The sequence below is a fragment of the Dreissena polymorpha genome, chromosome 3 (assembly GCF_020536995.1).
Source record: "Dreissena polymorpha isolate Duluth1 chromosome 3, UMN_Dpol_1.0, whole genome shotgun sequence".
Taxonomy (NCBI): Eukaryota; Metazoa; Mollusca; class Bivalvia; order Myida; family Dreissenidae; genus Dreissena; species Dreissena polymorpha.
Window position 1 is genome coordinate 54,114,598 of NC_068357.1, and position 22,595 is coordinate 54,137,192.

Genomic DNA, 22,595 nt, shown 5'->3' on the forward strand with positions numbered 1-22,595 from the left:
TTTTGGGGACCTTATTACTCAATTGTTACTACTAGGGGACCGATTGAGCAGAGAATTGCAAATATTGTCAAAACAACATTGATGGCAATTAGCGAGCGGGGACCCACAAGATCGCCGCTTATTCCCTCTTATTTACAATTATCGGCAACACTTTCATGCTTCAGTGCACATTAATCACAAGCCTTGCTGTCAACACACATTAGCAGATTATTCTTCGTTATTACTCTGGTTGTTTTAAGAAAAGTTTAATTATTATGACTGTCAATCTTCCCCGAAAAATTGAAATCCACGAAATTACGTATGTACCAATTAGTTGTTTTTTTCATTTTCAATTTTTTTCAAATTTCATACTGACGAATTTCTATACATTTACAGTATGTGTGTCAAGTGTCATCCCGTATTAGTCTGTGCAGCCTTATAAATGTGCATTAATCGTCGTTTCCTACGACAATGGACAACACTTTCATCGAGACTTCCTTGAAACAAAAAAAACATTAAATCAGAAAGTATCGTCACTAATTAGCCTGTGTGGATTGTACAGTCTAATCTGGGAGGGCACTATCCACACAGAGGCATTCTCAGCTCTATCGCAGCATGGAGTCAACTAGCAGTTCTAGTATGGATCACATACATCTGCTGTAAGGGACATCGTCTGGAATTTGAACCACTCTTGTTCTATATTTTCACATACGTATTAAAGCTGACCGTTGTTAACAGGTGATGTATAGTTGAGCCTCGCTCTAGGGAAACTATGCTTAATTCATGTGCGTAAAGTGTCGTCCCAGATTCGGCAGTTCATAACCCACAGCATGGATCAGATACATCTGCAGTATTGGACATTTTATGGCATCGAAACAACTGTTGTTCTTTCTTTAGAACTTGGGTATTCTTGCTTTCCATACTTAATAGGCAAATTATATGTGAGCCTCTGAGAAAACCAGGCTTTATGCGAATGGCACTTTATGTGCGTAAAGTGTCGTCCTAGGTTAGCCTGTCTGTCTGGCCGAGTTGAAGCTTTCCTAAAACCAAAAATGCCATCAGAGGGTTAAGTGTCATCCCTATGCAAGCTGCACAGGCTTATCTGGGATGACTTTTAAGGCACATCATGACATGTGGCATGCCTTGCTCCATTGGACTGTGGACTCAACATAGAGCGCCAGTATCGATCACGTAATCTGCTGTAACGGACATTGTCTGGCATTTGGCCAGGCATTGGTAACTCTGCGTTCTTTTTTTTAGCACTGGTGTATTCTAGCTAACCATAGGCCAATTCTATTTGAGAGTTACTCTGGGAAAACAGTATTTTATGGATGTTCATAGTGTTGTCCCAAATTAGCCTGTGCCATCAGCACAGGCTTATCAGGGACAACACTTTCTGTTTTTAGCTCATCTATTTTTTGAAAAAAAATTATGAGCTATTGTCATCACCTTGGCGTCGGCGTCGGCGTCCGGTTAAGTTTTGCGTTTAGGTCCACTTTTCTCAGAAAGTATCAATGCTATTGCATTCAAACTTGGTACACTTACTTACTATCATGAGGGGACTGGGCAGGCAAAGTTAGATAACTCTGGCGTGCATTTTGACTGAATTATGTGCCCTTTTTATACTTAGAAAATTGAAAATTTTGGTTAAGTTTTGCGTTTAGGTCCACTTTTTTCAGAAAGTATCAATGCTATTGCATTCAAACTTGGTACACTTACTTACTATCATGAGGGGACTAGGCAGGCAAAGTTAGATAACTCTGGCGTGCATTTTGACAGAATTATGTGCCCTTTTTATACTTAGAAAATTGAAAATTTTGGTCAAGTTTTGTGTTTAGGTCCATTTTATTCCTTAAGTATCAAAGCTATTGCTTTCATACTTACAACACTTACTAACTATCATAAGGGGACTGTGCAGGCAAAGTAATGTAACTCTGACTGGCATTTTGACAGAATTATGTGCCCTTTTTATACTTAGAAAATTGAAAATTTGGTTATGTTTTGTGTTTAGGTCCACTTTATTCCTACAGTATCAAAGCTATTGCTTTCATACTTGCAACACTTATTAACTATCGTAAGGGGACTGTGCAGGCAAAGTTATGTAACTCTGACTGGCATTTGGACGGAATTATGGGCCCTTTATACTTAGAAAATTGAAAGTTTGGTTAAGTTTTGTGTTTTGGTCCACTTTACCCCTAAAGTATCATAGATATTGCTTTCATACTTGGAACACTCGCAAACTATCATAAGGGTACAGTAAAAGGACAAGTTGCATAACTCTGGATGACATTTTTTACGGAATTATGGCCCTTTTTTGACTTAGTAACTTTGAATATAATGGTTAAATTTTGTGTTTCGATCCACTTTACTTCTTAAGTATCAAGGCTATTGCTTTCAAACTTCAAATACTTTCATGCTATCATGAGGTTACTGTACCTGGCAAGTTGAATTTTACCTTGACCTTTGAATGACCTTGACTCTCAAGGTCAAATTATTAAATTTTGCTAAAATTGCCATAACTTCTTTATTTATGATTAGATTTGATTGATACTTTGACAAAACTACTCTTACCTGACATACCACAATAGACTCCACCCAAACCATCGCCCATGCTTTCCCCCCCCCCCCCTTTTTTTTTTTTTTTTTTTTTTTTTTTTTTTTTTTTAAGATCATCTCACAAATGACCACCACACCCTCACACTATACCCCCCCCCCCCCCCCCACCCCCTCCCCAATTTTTTTTTTTTTAAACGGTTAAAAAACAAAACTATTTATTTTGATTATTTTATGTTTGAAATACCGTCCAACCATCGCACCCAAGAATCCCCCCCACCCCCCCTCCCCCCACCCGAATCCTCCCCCCTCTAATTTTTTTTTTTTTTTTTTTTTTTTTTTAAGATCATCTCACAAATTACCACCACACCCTCATACTATACCCCCCCACCGCACCCCCCCCCCATTTTTTTTTTGTTGAAACGGTTAAAAAACACAAATATTTATTTTCATTATTTTATGTTTGAAATACCGTCCAACCATCGCACCCAAGAATCCCCCAATCCCCCCCCACCCCCCCCCCCCCACCACCCTCCCCCCCCCCCCCCCCGATTTTTTTTTTCCTTTTTTTCGTATTTTTGGAAGAAAATGTAATAAATGTCCACACCCCCACACAATGCACCCCTCTTCACTCCACCCCTCCCTCCTTTGTGATTGAAAATGAGAGTCCCTTCACCTTTAAAAAGTAAATAGATGAGCGGTCTGCACCCGCAAGGCGGTGCTCTTGTTACGTTATTTTTGTTTACATGAAGTCCTTTATTCGCAAAAATCCAGTTTCTGCGGAAAGAATTGTCACTGATGAGTATGTGCAGACTGCAGAGGCTAGTCTTAAATGACATATAACGCACATGAATTACAGCCCATATAACAAGAGGGCGGCTAATATTTTTTGTTGGCCATCATTTGCCCAATTTGTCAAGTACACATTCAGGCATCTTGTTATGTTGGCCATCATTTGCCCAATTTGTCAAGTACACATTCAGGCATCTTGTTATGTTGGCCATCATTTGCCCAATTTGTCAAGTACGCATTGAGGCATCTTGTTATGTTGGCCATCATTTGCCCAATTTGTAAAGTACACATTCAGGCATCTTGTTATGTTGGCCATCATTTGCCCAATTTGTCAAGTACACATTCAGGCATCTTGTTATGTTGGCCATCATTTGCCCAATTTGTCAAGTACACATTGAGGCATCTTGTTATGTTGGCAATCATTTGCCCAATTTGTCAAGTACACATTCAGGCATCTTGTTATGTTGGCCATCATTTGCCCAATTTGTCAAGTACACATTGAGGCATCTTGTTATGTTGGCCATCATTTGCCCAATTTGTCAAGTACACATTCAGGCATCTTGTTATGTTGGCCATCATTTGCCCAATTTGTCAAGTACACATTGAGGCATCATCTTGTTATGTTGGCCATCATTTGCCCAATTTGTCAAGTACACATTCAGGCATCTTGTTATGTTGGCCATCATTTGTCCAATTTGTCAAGTACACATTGAGGCATCTTGTTATGTTGGCCATCATTTGCCCAATTTGTCAAGTACACATTGAGGCATCTTGTTATGTTGGCCATCATTTGCCCAATTTGTCAAGTACACATTGAGGCATCTTGTTATGTTGGCCATCATTTGCCCCATTTGTCAAGTACACATTGAGGCATCTTGTTATGTTGGCCATCATTTGCCCAATTTGTCAAGTACACATTGAGGCATCTTGTTATGTTGGCCATCATTTGCCCAATTTGTCAAGTACACATTGAGGCATCTTGTTATGTTGGCAATCATTTGCCCGATTTGTCAAGTACACACTCAGGCATCTTGTTACGAGGTCAAAATATTTTTCCTGTAGCTTACGTGTATATGTGTGTCCATATAAACTTGTTCAGAATGTAACTTACCGGGTACTTCAACCTATGAAAATGTTGAATTATTAATCAAAAACATTCAGCAGGATAAACGTTAATGATTGTGTTCAACATTTATTGTGTGCAAGGCCTATGACCCCTGCTCACTGTTCAGTGCACAAAATATGGGCACAATATAGCGTTACTTCATCGTTAAAAGGGAAGTATTGAAAGAAAATGCCCCGCTTGCACAGGCTGATCAGTGATAACACTCCGCTATAACTGGATTTTTGCTACGAAGGGACTTCATTTTAACAAAAAATACCAATGAAAGCATTAGTGCCGTCCCTGACCTGTGCTGATTTCACAGGCTAATCTGGGACCAGACTTTATGCACATGATTTCACAGGCTAATCTGGGACCAGACTTTATGCACATGCTTTCACAGGCTAATCTGGGACCAGACTTTATGCACATGCTTTACAGGCTAATCTGGGACCAGACTTTATGCACATGATTTCACAGGCTAATCTGGGACCAGACTTTATGCACATGATTTCACAGGCTAATCTGGGACCAGACTTTATGCACATGCTTTCACAGGCTAATCTGGGACCAGACTTTATGCACATGCTTTCACAGGCTAATCTGGGACCAGACTTTATGCACATGATTTCACAGGCTAATCTGGGACCAGACTTTATGCACATGATTTTTTTCCAGAACGAGGCTCAACAAAAAGCCAAACTTTACGCTTTACACGTGTCCAACAGGTATCTAGTCTTCTATGAAAACTTAAATATTGTGCATTTAATTATACATCACAAGCAAATTTACACCCACTCTGACCTGGTTTCCAGTGAGGCATTGGTGAACACTCCAGAACAGCCATAAACCTTCTCTATTTTATGTTTATAAGAAGTGTTTAATCAGCAAAAAAGCAAGTTTGAGACCATGTTTACAAAGAGGTGAGAGAACGTAGAGCCTGCTCTACGCCAAGTGCAGCACGTCCCCTTGACCCCTACAGCAGACCATGATAGAAATTAAATGAGGTTTAATGCATGTGTTTAGTGTCATCCTAGATCAGCCTGTGAAGTCTGCACAGGCTATTCAGGGGCGACACTTTCCGCCTAAAATTTGATTTTTGTATTAAAAAGGACTTCATTTAAATTAAAATACAATTAAGGCATTAAGTTTTGTCCCTGATTAGCCTGTGCAAACTGTGCAGGCTAATCTTGGACAACACTTGATACACATGTGCTTGGTCCTCTTTTTTTTCAGAAAAGTCTCATTTAAGTAATCTGGGCTGACACTTTAAGCACATGCATTAAGCCCTTCTCAAGTTTCTCAAAATGAGGCTCATTTAAGTTTAAATATTTGTTATTGTTTTTCAGTGAGGCATCTGTGAGAGAATGTGAAAGCCTGCTCTATGCCGAGTCTAGCACGTCAAGTGGCCCCCCTCCCCTCACCCCTCGACCCATACAGCAGGCCATGATTAGCCTGCGTGAGATGCTCGCCCGCCTTGAACAGAACATTCTTGACCTTGTGAAGGACATTGATCACAAGAAAAAGGTACCATAGAAAAACACGGATTGCGCGCAACTTTAAAGCCAAGAAAACTTTCAAATCGTCTGCTATTTTTCTATTGCGCAAAAAAATAATTCGGGTCATTGGAAATCTTAATTTTGTATTCAAAAGAGGTTATTGGTAATTGAGATAAAGGGAATTTGTAGTTAGATTGGGAGTTACTTGTTCCATTGTCTAAGTTTGACAGGGAAAGACATTTATCAAAGGCAACTCAGTGTAGAATCAATTACTTTAATATACCAGTATTTTTCACTTTAAGCTATTGGGTGAAACCATTGTCTATTACTGGTATTAATGGTTATTTACCCAATAACACAAATTTAATTATCCATGGCCTTACGCCACTTGTGTGCCTGGTTTTATTACCTTAGTCCAGTTATAAAAATGATGATCAAAGTGTCACCAGATAAGCGTAACAGAGCAGAATTTTGGAACAATAGCAATATGAAATAAACTGTCAGAAAATTTAGTGTCATTAATGAAGGACGAAAACTTGTATGACTGAAAATCTAGAGTAACGAAAAATTATTAATTTTTGCTAAAAATGGGGGTGTCGAAAATATTAGTGTCTGAAAACTGAGAGTTATTACAGTATGTTTGGAATTTGAATGTTTACTTTTAGGTCTTGAAGGCTGACCCACTTCTCACCAGAGAGAGGAAACTGTTCACATATTTCTTCAACAATCCGGCCAAACTCCACCAAACATTTGAGGAAATTTCATCTCGACTGCAGGCAACTGCTCGAATGGAGAAATCTTAGAGACACAGTTGACAAGCTTTGCTTGCTATCAGTGACAGTTCATGAATTGATTCGACTTGCTTTATTATTATTCAGTTACAAGGTCATGCATTTACATAAAATGTTTAAAAAGCTATCTTTGTTGATAACATATTTAAAAGCATAGTTTATTGTCTTTTTTACCAGGTTTTTCGAAGGAAAAAACTGGTTATTAGAGGTTTTCCGAAGGAAAAAAATGCTTATTAGATTGGCGAATGCTGGCGGGCGGGCGGAACAAGATTGTCCAGGCCATAAATATGTCGTTCATTGTGAGATTTTAAAATCATTTGGCACATTTATTCACCATCATTGGACGTTGTGTCACTCAAAAGAATTACGTCGATAACTCCAAGGTCAAGGTCACACTTTGAGTTCAAAGGTCAAAAATGGCCAAAAATGAGCTTGTCCGGGCCATAACTATGTCGTTCATTGTGAGATTTTAAAATCATTTGGTACATTTGTTCACCATCATTGGACGGTGTGTCGCGCGAAAGAAGGACGTCGATATCTCCAAGGTCAAGGTCACACTTTGCGTTCAAAGGTCAAAAATGGCCATAAATTAGCTTGTCCAGGCCATAACTATGTCATTCATGGTGAGATTTTAAAATCATTTGGCACATTTGTTCAACATCATTCGATGGTGTGTCTTGTAAAAGAATAACGTCAATATCTCCAAGGTCAAGGCCACACTTTGAGTTCAAAGGTCAAAAATGGTCATAAATGAGCTTGTCCAAGCCATTACTATGTCGTTCATCGTGAGATTTTAAAAATCATTTGGCACATTTGTTCAACATCATTGGGCGGTGTGGCATGCGAAAGAATGACGTCGATATCGCCAAGGTCAAGGTCACACTTTGAGTTCAAAGGTAAAATATGGCCATAAATGAGCTTGTCCTAGCCAAAACTATGTCGTTCAATGTGAGACTTTAAAATCATTTGGCACATTTGTTCAACATCATCGGATGGTGTGTCATGCAAAAGAATTACGTCGATATCTGCAACGTCAAGGTCTAACTGCGAGTTCAAAAATGGCCATAAGTGATCTTGTCCAGGCCATAACTATGTCATTCATTGTGAGATTTTAAAATCGTTTGGCACATTTGTTCATTATCATTGAACAGTGTGTTGTGCCAAAGAATAACGTCGATATCTCCAAGGTCAAGGTCACACATTGAGTTCAAAGGTAAAAATTGGCCATGAGTGAGCTTGTCCAGGCGATAACTGTTGTTCATTGTGAGATTTTAAAATCATTTGGCACACTTGTTCACCATCATTGGACAGTATGTCGGGCAAAAGATTTATGTCTATCTCCAAGGTCAAGATCACACTGAGTTCAAAGGTAAAAAATGGCCATAAATGAGCTTGTCCGGGCCATTACTATGTAATTCATAGTGAGATTTTAAAATCATTTGGCACATTTGTTCACCATCATTGGATGGTGTGTCGCACGAAAGAATTCTGTCAAAATCTCAAAGGTCACACTTTGAGTTCAAAGGTCAAACATGGCCATAAAAAGGGAGCTTGTCCGAGCCATAACTACGTCATTCATTGAGATTTTAAAATGACTCTGTGCATTAATTTTGTTCACAGTCATTGGACGGCGTGTCATTCGAAAGAATTCAGGAGTTCAAAGGTCAAAATGGCCATAAATGATAATGGCATAATTCTTAACAAGAGCACCGCATAACGGGTGCCACGCTCGGCTGCGAAATGTTGTCAGATTTTTTTTTACTTTTTTTTTAGAGGTCACAGTGACCTTGACCTTTGACCTAGTGACCCAATTATGGGTGTAGAACTTATCAAGGTGCATCTACATATGAAATTTCAAAGTTGTAGGTGGAAGCACTTTGATATGAGAGCCAATGTTAAGGTTTTAGCAGGACGCCTACGGCGGACGACGAGCTGGCTATGACAATACCTCGGGTTTTCTCTGAAAAACAGCCGAGCTAAAAATCGCAATAAATTAGCTTCTCTTGTTTTGTGCAGACAGCATGCAAAATATTCTGTGTTGATGCAGCATATGCGGGTATACGTCACGTCTGTGACAAAGCTCTAGTTATTATATAAATATATATTTTTTTAAACCTGGGTTTGTGGCAATTATGTCCCTTGTTTATTTGATTTCTCACCATCCACCCAGCTTACTTCCTCCCCCCCCCCCCCATTTTTTTAATAGATAATAAGAACAAGAGAGCCAAAGGTCCAAAGACGCTCACATGTTGCAAGAATGCACTTACCTGATCTGAACAGGAAGTTTGTATCTGTAGATGTATACAGAAAGACGCATCACCCCTTCCTCCCTCAGCTGTCACGTTTTTTTTAATGAACTAGACTTACAAACTCAGTAAAGATATGGGCCTTGTACTGTAAAAAGGGGGTTAGATTAATGTGCGTAAAGTGTCGTCTCTGTTAAGCCAATGCAGTCTGCACAGCCTAATCAGGGACGACACTTTCTGCTTCTATGGTAATTTTAGTTTACATAAAGTCTCTTCTTTGTAAAAATCCATTTTAGGCGGAGTGTTGTCCCCGATTAGCCTGTGCTCATATTATAAGAGTAAATGTTATGGGTAAATTTCATAATGATCGGGCACAGATGTTACTTCTAGAGCGTAACAAGGTTTTACTGCACACACTATGGACGATGCACTAAGAGGGACACAGGACAAAGGATGATCACAATTTTTGGAGTGAGCTAAAAAGCTATGAGATCTACTTACCTATTAAATTTATGTTTATTCCCGTTAATTTTAACAGTTATAGAATGATTTGAAGGAAAAAAACAAAGAACCAGAATAAAATCATTAATTTTATTTATTATGGCAACTTAGTTGACCATGATAAAGCTGCCGTTGAAATGCATGCATTTACTGCAACATGAACAAATGAAACGCGTACCAGTATCAAAAACAAACAAGCAAATTCGCTGAATTGATATCCCCCGCCAATATGCTTCTGGACACAAAATTGTTATATTTGATACTCAAAAAAGCATTTTTTCAAGATACAAAGGGCCATAACTCCCTTATTAACAGATGGTGTACAATGACATTTGGCGTGCATCATCCTATTATCCATACATATACTCATACCAAGTTTCAATAATTACAACTTCTGTCACTTTCATATGAATGCTGCATTCTGATTGGATAATTTGTTCATGTGACCGGTTTTTCATTTTTCGATGAACCCACTTCGTATGCAAATTTAAACATGAATATTCATGGCGCTACTTTCTGGTCATAAACAAGTTTCCAGATGACGTTATGTTTTGCACGAAACTTTATGGCTTTGTTTTTTATTGGTCAATAGCGAAATGACGTTATATTTTTTGCGCGAACTTCAACGATATACCCATTTGACGGAGATGAAACCGAAACTGTAAATAGATTCATACGCTAGATTAAAAAGGACTTTTTGTGTTGTAATTATAAGAATTGAATAGCATTTTTCTGCATTTCATCGGTGTATGAACTGTCTGGAAAAATACACTTAATTTATGCATAAACGCCGTCGGCTTTTATGCAAATTAGGCGTAATTTTCCCGACAGTTCATACACCGATGAAATGCAGAAAAATGCTATTCAATTCTTAAATGAAATCCACCAAAGCATTTCCAAGATATGGCTCCCGAAAGACGGACATAAGGAAAGACGGACGGACAACGCCAAAACAATATCCCTCCGCCTATGGCGGAGGATAACAAGAAACAGTCTGCTGACAAAGTAGAATTCAAGAATATCAATCCTGTCAGAAAATGCTGCATTTCTCTATAAACTTTTCTTCTACTTCTCTGTAGTATGAATATCAACATATTTCTTGTATAACCCTTGAACACTTAGAAATGTATTTTGAAGCATTTGTAGTCCAATAGAAAGTTCAATTTAATTAACGACCTTTCTTACTAGATTCAAGTTTTAAAGGCTTCATTTTCAACCCTTAAATACTGATGAGCAGCAAACAGCATAAAAGCTGAACAGACTACGAGTTACTCACAGGCTATTCTGTTTTTTTGCTGGTTGCTCATAGCCATTTTCAATTTGCTTGTGAGTAGGAAAGGGTAAAACAAAAAACATGAAAGAGGACAGTGTCATCCCCCTAATTCAATGCACACTAATTCACAATATCTGAACTAAAAATCATCTGTAAATGAATTATTTGACATTTTATTTAAAATCATCGGCATCTTGTGTATTCAAAACTGAAAATTGCAAGCAACTGTATGCATGAAATCCATAAATATGCTTTTCAAATGACATTAAATATTAACAATTCTTTTTAAATAAAGTTAAATATTAACAATCTAAAACACTTGTTCTGGACAGCCCATTTGTAAAACAAGGTCAAAGCAAAGGTTGAGTGAAATGGGATGAATATGGCATTGTCATAAGCAGTAACTATCAAGTAGAAACACAAAAAAAAAGAAAAAAAAGAAAGTTGAGGCTAAAACGGTACACTCAACTTAAACTGTAATAAAAGGATAGAATGAAACATTATAAGGTCAATATTAAATTAAGGTGAGAAAACTTAGCTTAATGCATTTGCCAAAAGTATCATGCCAGAATAGACTGGGCAGTTTGCAAAGCTTATTTGGGACGCATTTAGCCCATTTTCCCAGAATGCAGCACATTAGGAAAAGATTAAATTGAACTCAGAAGATATTGATGCACTGGGGAAGGTCATAAACAACAACTATGTAATTATGTCCCCTATGAACAATGGGGGGGGGGGGGGGGGGGTACATTTCTTTGCACGTGCCCTCAATGTCTTTACATCATTCCTTATCACACCATCTTCAAGACAAAAGTTTGACAAGCAACCATGCATATTGGTATGCCCATATTTAATGAGGAAACCTATGAATTTTGATGCCAACAGTTCAAAGGATTTTAACATGAATTTAAATAAGTACAATAGTCAAGTAAAGTAGTCATTTTAAAAACTGTTAATACCCATACAAACATCCTTGAAACAGACTTAAAATTGTGATAAAACATCATCTGAACATAACTCAAATCCCTGAATATTGGATGGATTATGGTATAATATCCAAAGCCTGAGGTTTTTGAAACTCTTTGGTCTGTTTCCTGGGTAGAAAGTACTTGATTTTATTGGTGAAAAATCTAAGGAACACTCCCACAGTGTAAATCGAAACGATGACCTCACAGTCTCTAGGTGGACAGAATAACGACTACGCCATGTCAACGGTTGAAAGCGAACATGGTTATCGCAATAACTATGTAAGGAGCTGTAATTTTTGTTGGTGGGGAAATAGAGAGAAAGCAGAGATAAGATAGATACATAGACTGAAATATTCCTATATGCCTCTCCCATCAAGATTCTGAGGCATCGAAAGACGTGCCGGTGTGGAAAAACAGCCTTGGTTTGCACACCAATCTGCACTACAATATTTTCTGTTAAATTCTATTTTTATGTGACAGGGCTGTGAAACAAATCTTGGGGGAATCTCATATTCCACGTACGGGTTTCACAAAAATACTTCATCATTAAAGAACCATTTGTGGAGCAATCTTCAAACTCAAAAAAGGATGTCAGATGAAAGGACCTGTGAAATCACATCCAATGTATTAACTACAGTCCAAGTCTAAAAGAATGAAAAGAAGAAACTTTTCACATAAAACAACGCTCCTTAAAAATGACACATTATTTCAAATCCCCTTGAAGGTTCACCTTGCAATGTACAAAAACCTTTGATTCTCTCTCATATTTAAACACAGTTACACATGATAAAATCTTAACACTTAACATATTTATGCATGTCTCATGGTATTTGAAATTTTGATGAACTTCACTTAAAAATCAACATTAAAGATTTTACCAAAAGCATGATAAATGACATGAACAGCACATCCATTCACATCTTCCAGCATCACTACCCATTGTTTTCGACACAACACAGGTGATGCCATTTTTTCTCGAGTTACACAAAATCCCAAGAAAAAAACACACAGTCCATCACATAAGCAATGCATGCGCAGGCTTCTTTCCAGGCCATGCTTCTTTTGCGTATTTCTTTTTCTTTGGCTCTTTTGAAATCTCCTCCACATTTAGCGTCACTGAGGGTGTCACGTTTATCGTCGGCACAACAAACTCTTCGTCTACGTCCGGTGCCAAGTTCGGCAGAGGAACGCCAAGTTTTGCTGCCATGCTGAAGGAGCCCATAGCAGTAAGTCCTGCGCCTGGGTGATGGTCACTTAAACTGTGCACATACGAGAAACTTTGTAAACGTTTTGTGATGTTGTCTGTCATTGAACCTTGTTGTAGTCCAGATTCCAGTTTCTGCTTCTGAAAGTGTATAGAAAATGTTAAATGTAGGTTAACCCTTGACCACTTAATAGATATGTATTTAACCCTTTACCACTTAGATACGTATTTAACCCTTTCCCACTTAGATATGTATTTAACCCTTTACCACTTAGATACATATTTAACCCTTTACCACTTAGATACTTATTTAACCCTTTTCCAATAGATATGTATTTAACAAAGATTCTAAACAAGAGATTATCATCGAAATTGTTATGTCCTTCTAACTTCACAATGGCCCTAGTCATTCTTCATTTCGAACAATTTGTTGAGGGCCATAATCAACCTTGGCACCCTTCATGTGTACACACTCCTAAGACTTGTTTTTTTGTGTCTAAGTAGTGTAATTTATAATATGTTAGAGTAGGTTGGTGTACACAAGCCTAGAACAAGAATTGCAGGGGCAAATTATGTATGGGTACTTTTATAGATATTTATTTGAAATTTATCACATAACAAAACAAAATCTGAATGTTTACAAATAAAAAATAAGTTAAAAACAAGGGACAAAATTGTCACAAAACCAGGTTTTCATTGTGAAAAAAAATCTGATTAAGGGAGACAACTCAAACTGAACTTTTGAAATGAACAAACAAAATTAACCCCCTTTGTAAGTTTGTTTCAAAATAAATCTATTTTAAGTTGTGGTGACCTTGACATTGGAGATATTGACGTGATTCTTTCGTGCGACACACCGTCCCATGATGGTGAACAAATGTGCCAAATAATTGTAAAATCTCACAATGAATGACATAGTAGTGGCCCAGACAAGCTCATTTATTGCCAATTTTGACCTTTGAACTCAAAGTGTGACCTTGACCTTGGAGATATCGACGTAATTATTTCGCGCGACACACCGTCCAATGATGGTTTTAAAATATGACAATGAACAACATAGTTATGGCCCGGACAAGCTTGTTCCGCCCGCCCGCCAGCCAGCCAGCCCGCCCGCATTCGCCAATCTAATAACCAGTTTTTTCCTTCGGAAAACCTGGTTAAAAAAACATGGTTAATGTTGTACAATACAAATATGTAAGGAACGTTAAAACTGAAGCATTTTATTATAGAATACCAATGAAAGATGTTTAACAGGACTAGAACTACATGTATGAACATGTGCCCAGTATGTCTTTAATTATGGTTATTTTTGTAATTGTTCATGATTGTTGTATGTTAATAGATAGTAGCAATGTATTACCGTACTAAATCAAATCTATCCTTAAAATAATTCCAATCAAGCAGAAGCTCATGTTCTAACACTCATACACAAACCTTTGTGGCTATTACATGGGTAGACACCATATTTCTAAACTTCCCAATGGATGGATCAATGTCCTCTGCAAATAAACACAGCACATTTGTCAGACATTGCTTTATTATTATTATAATACTATGAGCCTTGTTCTGGGAAAAATAAGCTTAAAATGCATGTGCAAAGTGTCATCCTAAATAAGCCTGTGCAGTCAACACAGGCTAATCTAATCAGAAATGAAACTTTTCGCCTTTATACAATTTTTGGTTTTTAGTAGCAAAAATATATTAGTGAGGAAAGTGTTGTCCCTGATTATCCAGTGCATTGTCCCTGATTATGCAGTGGAGACTGCACAGGCTAATCCCGGGATGACAATTAACGGCCATGTCTTACGACCTTTTGCCTGGAACAAGGCTCATATAACAAATACCCCTGGATTGTTTTACATTATTTTAATGTTTTTCATAGTAATCCTTATCATACACAGGCTCTGTACAAACCATATCATGATTAGATCTGGCTTTCTAAAATCCACATTCTTAAGAAATACCAGTAGATTTCTGGGCCTAAGATTTTTAACTAAAACTTGCAGAGAGGTAAACATTAAAACAAACTAAAGATTTGTTGTAAGATGAAGGTCTGGCCTTCACAGATGCATACAATTAGCAAGAAAGACAGTTTGTAGTTTTTAAGATCTTTATTTAAAATACACATTACAAAAGAATGCCAGGAGTGACATGAGCCCCTTTCCTGTAGTTTAGTTTAAACCTATTTATTTTAGCTCGATTGCATAGAAAGCCTAAGGCTTATTTGAATAGCTCTCGAGTCTGTTTTCTGGGACTAGTACGAGTACTTGGTGCCTATGGGGGAAATCTAAAAAACGCTCCCACAATTGGGACCCTACCTGTAACCTCCCAATCGCTAGGGGACACCATATCAACTAAACCACTGTGACTTGTATATTAAGCTATTGACGAATTACATGGACTTTGCATACAGAATGAAAAGTGTGTCATTTCACTAAAAATTGAATATTTTTGCAACAAAAAAGGCAAAATGTCAGCTAAAATAAAGTTAACCCATAAAAAAACAAGCAAATTCGTTGAATTGATATCCCCCGCCAATATGCTTCTGGACACAAAAGTGTTACATTTGACATTCAAAAAAGCATTTTTTCAAGATACAAAGGGCCATAACTCCTTTATTAACAGATGGTATACATTGCCATTTGAAGTGCATCATCCTCTTATCCATATATATACTTAAACCAAGTTTCAATGAAATCCGCCAAAGCACTTCCAAGATATGGCTCCGGACGGATGGAAAGACGGACGGACTGACAAGGCCAAAACAATATCCCTCCGCCGATGGCGAGGGATAATCAGTGTTTCTTATAGAAATATCCAAAATCTGAACACTTGATGCAATATGGTAACATAGGTTACACGAGATACAAAATGCCATGTGCCATATATTCCATGGGCATTTCTCGCGACAATATCTGAATATCAATAACAAAACTTTGGAAGCACAACATAATTCTCATGAGCTGCCCAAAGCTAATTTTGCATTCACTGGTAAATGTTTGGATATCATCGTGGGAAATTCATATGGAATATATTGTCACACAAAAAATATTTAGATAATTTTGTATCTAGTGAAATCTAGACCACATCTAGCGTTGAAATTTTGGCTATTGCTATAACACTGATTTGTTATGGGTTAACTTTGTTTTACGAAATATACAATGATTTTGAGTATTTAGTTGGCTTTAAAAAGGGAAGAGGTTCACTTTCATTACCTGGATTAATGACCTCCTCGTCTTCATTAAAGGAGATGTGAAGGTTTTTATGTTTTCTCTTTAATTGATTCCCAACATCTTTCATGTCATTCAATGGCATGCTACGACGATTATGTGCTGTGTTAAATTCTGTAAGATTCTGAAAAAAAACAACAAACAAAGTTGTGATTTTTCAACAAGTTTAAGCAATACACATAACACATACTTTAGGCAGTTAACAACACAGCATACAATTTACCGGTAATATTTTTTTAATGTGTGTGTTAACTGAAATAAATTCATTTCTAAAAGCTAGAGTCCTACACTTGGGCAAAATAAATGACCTATGTTTTGCAACAATGGGTCTTATGCCACATGAGGCATATATAGCTCCGGACCAGCGTGCGCAATTAAGCAGTCTGTTCCGGAGCTATACTGTCCACTATAAAGTTGAGCATGGCTACACTGGCTGCATACGGCATAGGACCCATTTTCGCATGACATAGATCAAATGTTCACACTTATTATTGATGGTGAAGACAAAAAGGAAACCACAATTTTGTTTGGTCAGTGTACACATGCTAAAACTAACAAATAGAAAAGTTTCACATTCTTACTTAAAGTGATTTACAAAACTAAATCATTTATTGGTGAATAAAAAACATGTTTTTTAATGAGTTGCTAGATGTTTAAAAGGCAGTCGGAGTCCAAAGGATGGCTTTATCAATCTCCCGTTTGACCTTCAAGTGACATTGACCATGAGGTGGCACAAGTGCCTAGCGCAAATTGCCCCAATGTGATTACCATAATCCTTCAGGCAAAGGAAATATAGAGCAGGCACAAAATTGAGGCTCCAATATTTGACCTGCAAGCAAGAGTCTTGACCATAAGTTTGCATTACTGACTCATGACTGACCCTGCACAATGACCATATGACATTTCAGCCAAGTTTATTCAAATCCATAAAACCTTGAGAATAACATTTTTTTTACTCCAAATCATGTTTAACAAGGGCTGTTTGTAAAACATGCATGCCCCCCATATGGGCTATCAGTTGTAGTGGCAGCCATTGTGTGAATACGTTTTCTGTCACTGTGACCTTGACCTTTGACCTAGTGACCTGAAAATCAATAGGGGTCATCTGCTAGTCATGATCAATGTACCTATGAAGTTTCATGATCCTAGGCATAAGCGTTCTTGAGTTTTCATCCGGAAACCATTTTACTGGTTCGAGTCACCATGACCTTGACCTAGTGACCTGAAAATCAATAGGGGTCATCTGCAAGTCATGATCAATATACCTATGAAGTTTCATAACCCTAGGCATTAGCGTTCTTGAGTTATCATAAGGAAACCATTTTTCTATTTTGGGTCACCGTGACCTTTACCTTTGACCTAGTGACCTCAACATCAATAGGGATCATCTGCGAGTCACGATCAATGTACCTATGAAGTTTCATGATTCTAGGCATAAGCGTTCTTGAGTTATCATCCAGAAACCATTTTACTATTTCGGGTTACCGTGACATTAACCTTTGACCTAGTGACCTCAAAATCTATAGGGGTCATCTGCCAGTCATGATCAATGTACCTATGAAGTTTCATGATACTAGGCGTAAGCGTTCTTAAGTTATCATTCGGAAACCATTTTTCTAAGTTGAGTCACCATGACCTTGACCTTTGACCTAGTGACCTGAAAATCAATAAAGGTCATCTGCGAGTCATGATCAATGTACCTATGAAGTTTCATGATCCTAGGCATAAGCGTTCTTGAGTTATCATCCGGAAACCATTTTACTGGTTCGAGTCACATGACCTTGACCTTTGACCTAGTGACCTGAAAATCAATAGGGGTCATCTGCGAGTCATGATCAATATACCTATGAAGTTTCATGATCCTAGGCATAAGCGTTCTTGAGTTATCATCCGGAATCCATTCGGTGGACAGACAGACATGTGCAAAACAATATACCCCCTCTTCTTCGAAGGGGGCACTAAACCAACAAGAGTCCCAAACTGTCACAAGATCCGCCTGTTTGAAGGTTTTGGACAATGAAAACCGGCAAAATAAGTGTAGCATGATATTACAACTAATGGACTAGGGTAAAAGACACAATGATGATTGTTTTAAACGCACTAAGTGACCCTGTGACCTATTTTTTGACCCGGCATGACCCATATTTGAACTTGACCTAGATATCATTTAGACACAACTTCTGACCAAATTGGTGAAGATCGGATGAAAACTACTTCAGTAAGAGAGCGGACACCATGCTAAATGCTTGAAATGCACTAAGTGTCCCCGTGACCTAGTTTTTGACCCAGCATGACCCATATTTGAACTTGACCTATATATCATTTAGACAAAACGTCTAACCAAAGTTGGTGAAGATTGGATGAAAACTACTTCAATTAGAGAGGGGACACCATGCTAAATACTTTAAATGCACTAAATAACCCCAAGACCTAGTTTTTGACCCGGCATGACCCATATTCGATCTTGACCTAGATATTGTATAGATACAACTTCTGACCAAGTTTGGTGAAGATCGGAGTGAAGATCGGATGAAAACTCTCAGCATAAGAAAGTGGACACCATGCTACATGCTTGAAATGCACTAAGTGACCGCGTGACCTAGTTTTTGACCCTGCATGACCCATATTTCATCTTGACCTAGATATCATTGAGACACAACTTCTGACCAAATTTAGTGAATATCGGATGATAACTACTTCAATTAGAGAGCAGACACCATGCTAAATCCTTGAAATGCACTTAATGACCCCGTAACCTAGTTTTTGACCCGGCATGACCCATATTCGATCTTGACCTAGATATTGTATCGATACAACTTCTGACCAAGTTTGTTGAAGATCGGATGAAAACTATATGAATTAGAGAGCGGACACTGCTGTGGATGCAGCCAGCCCGCCGCTGCCCGACAAGGGTTATCTTAAAATACGTCCCTCTTTTAACGGGCGTATAAAAAAATGGCTTCCATGAACCATAAATTAAAATACAATCATTGTTCAGCATAATTTAATAATCTACTCCATAAAGAGCAAAAGAGACAATATCGATACCTCTACAACAAACAGCACATTCCAGCCTCTTTCTGGAAAAACTGGGCCTAATGCTTATGCATAAATTGCCATCCCAGATTAGCCTGTACAATCCAAACAGGCTATTGAGATTGCACAGGCTATTCAGGGAGAATCTTTTTGCTGGTATGGAATTTTTTGTTTATAAAAATTCTCTTCTAAACACAAATCCAGTGAAGCTGGAAATTGCTATCCCTGATAAGCCAGTGAAAACAGCACAGGCTTATCTGGGAAGACACATGAATTGAGCCCAGTTTTTATCATTTCATCTCCTTGCATACTTACATCCAGTTCATTCTCGTTCTCCGGAAGCCCTTGTAGATTCCCATCCTTATCAACCTGTTTATCAAGGTCGTCATTCTGCCCCATCTGGGGCCTCTCTCTGATGATGTACATCCTTGTGGAGGCCCCAAAGTGGATCTCGCTGTCTATAGGGACCTGCTGAGGTTTCTTGGACTCCAGTCGTATGTGCCCAATCCAAGTACCGTGGGCTGAATGTATATATATATATATGTATATATATATATATATATCAGTTGTTAATTTGACTTCTGTGTAGGTCTTCTGTGCACAGGCCTTCCAAGAAAGACACTTTAAGCACACGCTTTAAATCGTTTTTATGTGCTTAGTTGATAAATATATACTTAAACAATATTTGTACTATACCTTTTCTAACAACTGAACTGCTGACCTGATAACTATATTTTGAGTGAAATATTTTCACTGAATTTATTTAAAATATATTCTGGCAATTCATAAAGCATTTCCCAATGGACAATGGATATCTTTGTATAACGTTAATTGATTAAATTGCCACTACATGGAATGCATATGCCATGGTACTAACATGGCCATTAAAAATCTGTATCTACAGTACAGCCAACGCGGAACAAACATATTTCGCGATCCGCGGCGGCAAGGCGCAAGGAGTCGATGCCTAGTCAGCCATTGAAGCCGCGTCAGTATGCGGCGGCAAGTCGCATTTCGCCGCAAGCTTCGCATCTGTCCACCGAGTCATGCCGAGGCAAGCCGCGATCTGCGACATGACGCCGAGTGGATGCGCATCTTCAAATCAAAATCTTTTTCAAATGATTAGTTAGTCCAAGAAATTTAAAATAACAATTAAAATAATATTTAAAATCATAATTAATTTAATGTGCGCAGATTTAAAATAGATAAACTAATAAAAAAGCATGACGTGTTTTGTTTTTAGTGATTGCATTCCCGTTTAAAGAAATTGCTGTCATCCGGATAGAAATAATTATTATTTTAAAATAATGCAAATAAAAAAATTGAATTTATAAAAACAAAAAACGATTATCACGGGCATGTATTAATAAAATTCCAATAATCCTTTGCCATTGTCATTTTTAGAATCGGCTAAAGTACTTTAAGTTACTTTGTGTGCGTTTATTGCGCCGTATGATTATTGTCTTTATATTAAACGATCAACAAACATATTTGTTTTGGGTTGAATTTTTACGACAACATGTATTAGCATATAAACAATGTCACGTAATTATGTTTTGGCACATATGAGTTGTCAAGACTCCAGCAGGTGTAGGATTTATAATTGCTTGTTGATTTTGCAATTATATTTTAGCTGAGACAATTAGCAGTTTGAAGCCACATCAATAACCAACACTTAATTGTTGTTTTGTTAATTATCAGCTTATTATAACTATTGTTTGACTATGCGTATATAAAGTAGTTTCATTTTGTTTATATTATACAGTTGATATCGCTAATCATTACCCGATAAACCCGTATATTCCAGTTTCAAAGCAAATTCTGGTAAATATTTACGATAAAAGTGCTCAAGACACACACTCATTCGCAATTATTCTTAAGTATCAAATACATTTTGGCATTTGTTACTATTTAATGATGTGATGAAATAACGTCCCATTGGGGCGTTTTTTTTCCCACTGAACACGCATAAATCGCCTGACGTGATGTACATGTTTTTATACAACACAAAATACACCCAAACTTTCCAGGCGAGGTTGTACATGTCTGCATAATTTTCGCGCTCTTTTTATGGAGACAATGGATATTTTAGCACTGTTCATTTGACGCTTGAATTTGTTAATGTCGCATTAGCATTAAAATTCGGAAGCTTGTTTCGGATTACAAATTTAATAAAGCTCATTTCAGAATCTAACGAAAAACATTAACATTGTGCATAATTTATTCAACGATAATTTGTTAAAGCTCATTACGTGCCATATTGCTTATTAAAACGTGAAAATAATACATACGAAAGTAGTGTAAATCTAGGTTTCTATGCTACACATATGTACATGTAGGTGTATATCTTTTCACTCAATCAGCCGCATACGTATGCGGCGGATTTACTCCACGAAAGTACGCGAGGTTAAAACAGACTCGGCGTCGTTGCGAACACTCAACACGGCTGCTGCATACTAAATTTCTGGCCGTGGCGTAGCCGCGGATTATGTTTGTGCCGCGTTGGCTGTACTGTATATCACTGGATGATAAGTTTCATTTACAAACAATAAGAGCCTCGTAATCGGAAACCGGTGTGTGTAAAGTGACGTCCCAGATTAGCCTGTGCAGCCAGCACAAGATCATCAGGGATGACACTTTCCACCTAAACTGGAAGACTGGAAGGCCCAAAGTTGCTCAACTGAGATTTAAAGGAACTGACCTGTTCTGTGCAGCCAAAGATGTCATTAGAACAAAATGTTCTTACCAACTTTCATGACTAGTGAACACTCTGGCAGCCACGTTTTTCAACAGACCAGAACCATTTTCATACACATCCAAGATACCATTTAAACAAATATACTGACAAAGTTTCATGAAGATTCATAAGTCCATATAAGGAAAAAGGCCCCGCCCACTGGTGACCATGTTTTTCAAGCAACTGGAACCATTTTCGAACTTGTCCAAAATATAATTGGGACAAATCTTCCGACAAAGTTTCATTATGATTGTACAATAAATACGGCTTCTAGAGTGTTAACAGGTTTAACTATATCTATATAAGGAAAAATGACACGCCCCCTTGGCGGCCATGTTTTTCTACCAACCGGAACCATTTATGCACTCATCCAAGATATTATTGGGACAAATCATCTGACCAAGTTTCATGATGATCGGACAATAAATGTGTCCTCTAGAGTGTTAACAAGGTTTTATAAAAGCATGATATATAGCCATATTAGGAAAAATGCCCCCCCCCCTCCCCCCTGTTGGCCATGTTTTTTAAGCAACCAAAACCATTTTCGAACTCATCCAAGATATCATAAGAACAAATCTTCTGACCAAGTTTCATTAAGATCGGAAAATAAATGTGGCCTCTAGATTGTTAACAAGGTTTTACTATAGCCATATAAAAAAAAATGCCCCGCCCCCTGGCGGCCAT

The 22,595-nt window shown here is 37.8% G+C and overlaps 2 protein-coding genes across 2 annotated transcripts in view; one reads left to right on the forward strand and one right to left on the reverse strand.

The window, feature by feature from the left end:
* LOC127874204 (HAUS augmin-like complex subunit 3) overlaps positions 1–6,843 on the forward strand; it is a 42,892-nt gene extending 36,049 nt beyond the window's left edge. Inside the window, exons 13-14 of the mRNA XM_052418428.1 lie at positions 5,776–5,953; positions 6,591–6,843. Of these exons, the coding sequence (XP_052274388.1) occupies positions 5,776–5,953; positions 6,591–6,728 (316 nt within the window). The 3' untranslated portion in view covers positions 6,729–6,843. The remainder of the gene's footprint in view (positions 1–5,775; positions 5,954–6,590) is intronic.
* Positions 6,844–9,539: 2,696 nt separating this feature from the next.
* LOC127874209 (nuclear inhibitor of protein phosphatase 1-like) overlaps positions 9,540–22,595 on the reverse strand; it is a 31,714-nt gene continuing 18,658 nt past the window's right edge. Inside the window, exons 4-7 of the mRNA XM_052418439.1 lie at positions 19,490–19,695; positions 16,124–16,262; positions 14,343–14,407; positions 9,540–13,049 (exon numbers count right to left, since the gene is read on the reverse strand). Of these exons, the coding sequence (XP_052274399.1) occupies positions 12,720–13,049; positions 14,343–14,407; positions 16,124–16,262; positions 19,490–19,695 (740 nt within the window). The 3' untranslated portion in view covers positions 9,540–12,719. The remainder of the gene's footprint in view (positions 13,050–14,342; positions 14,408–16,123; positions 16,263–19,489; positions 19,696–22,595) is intronic.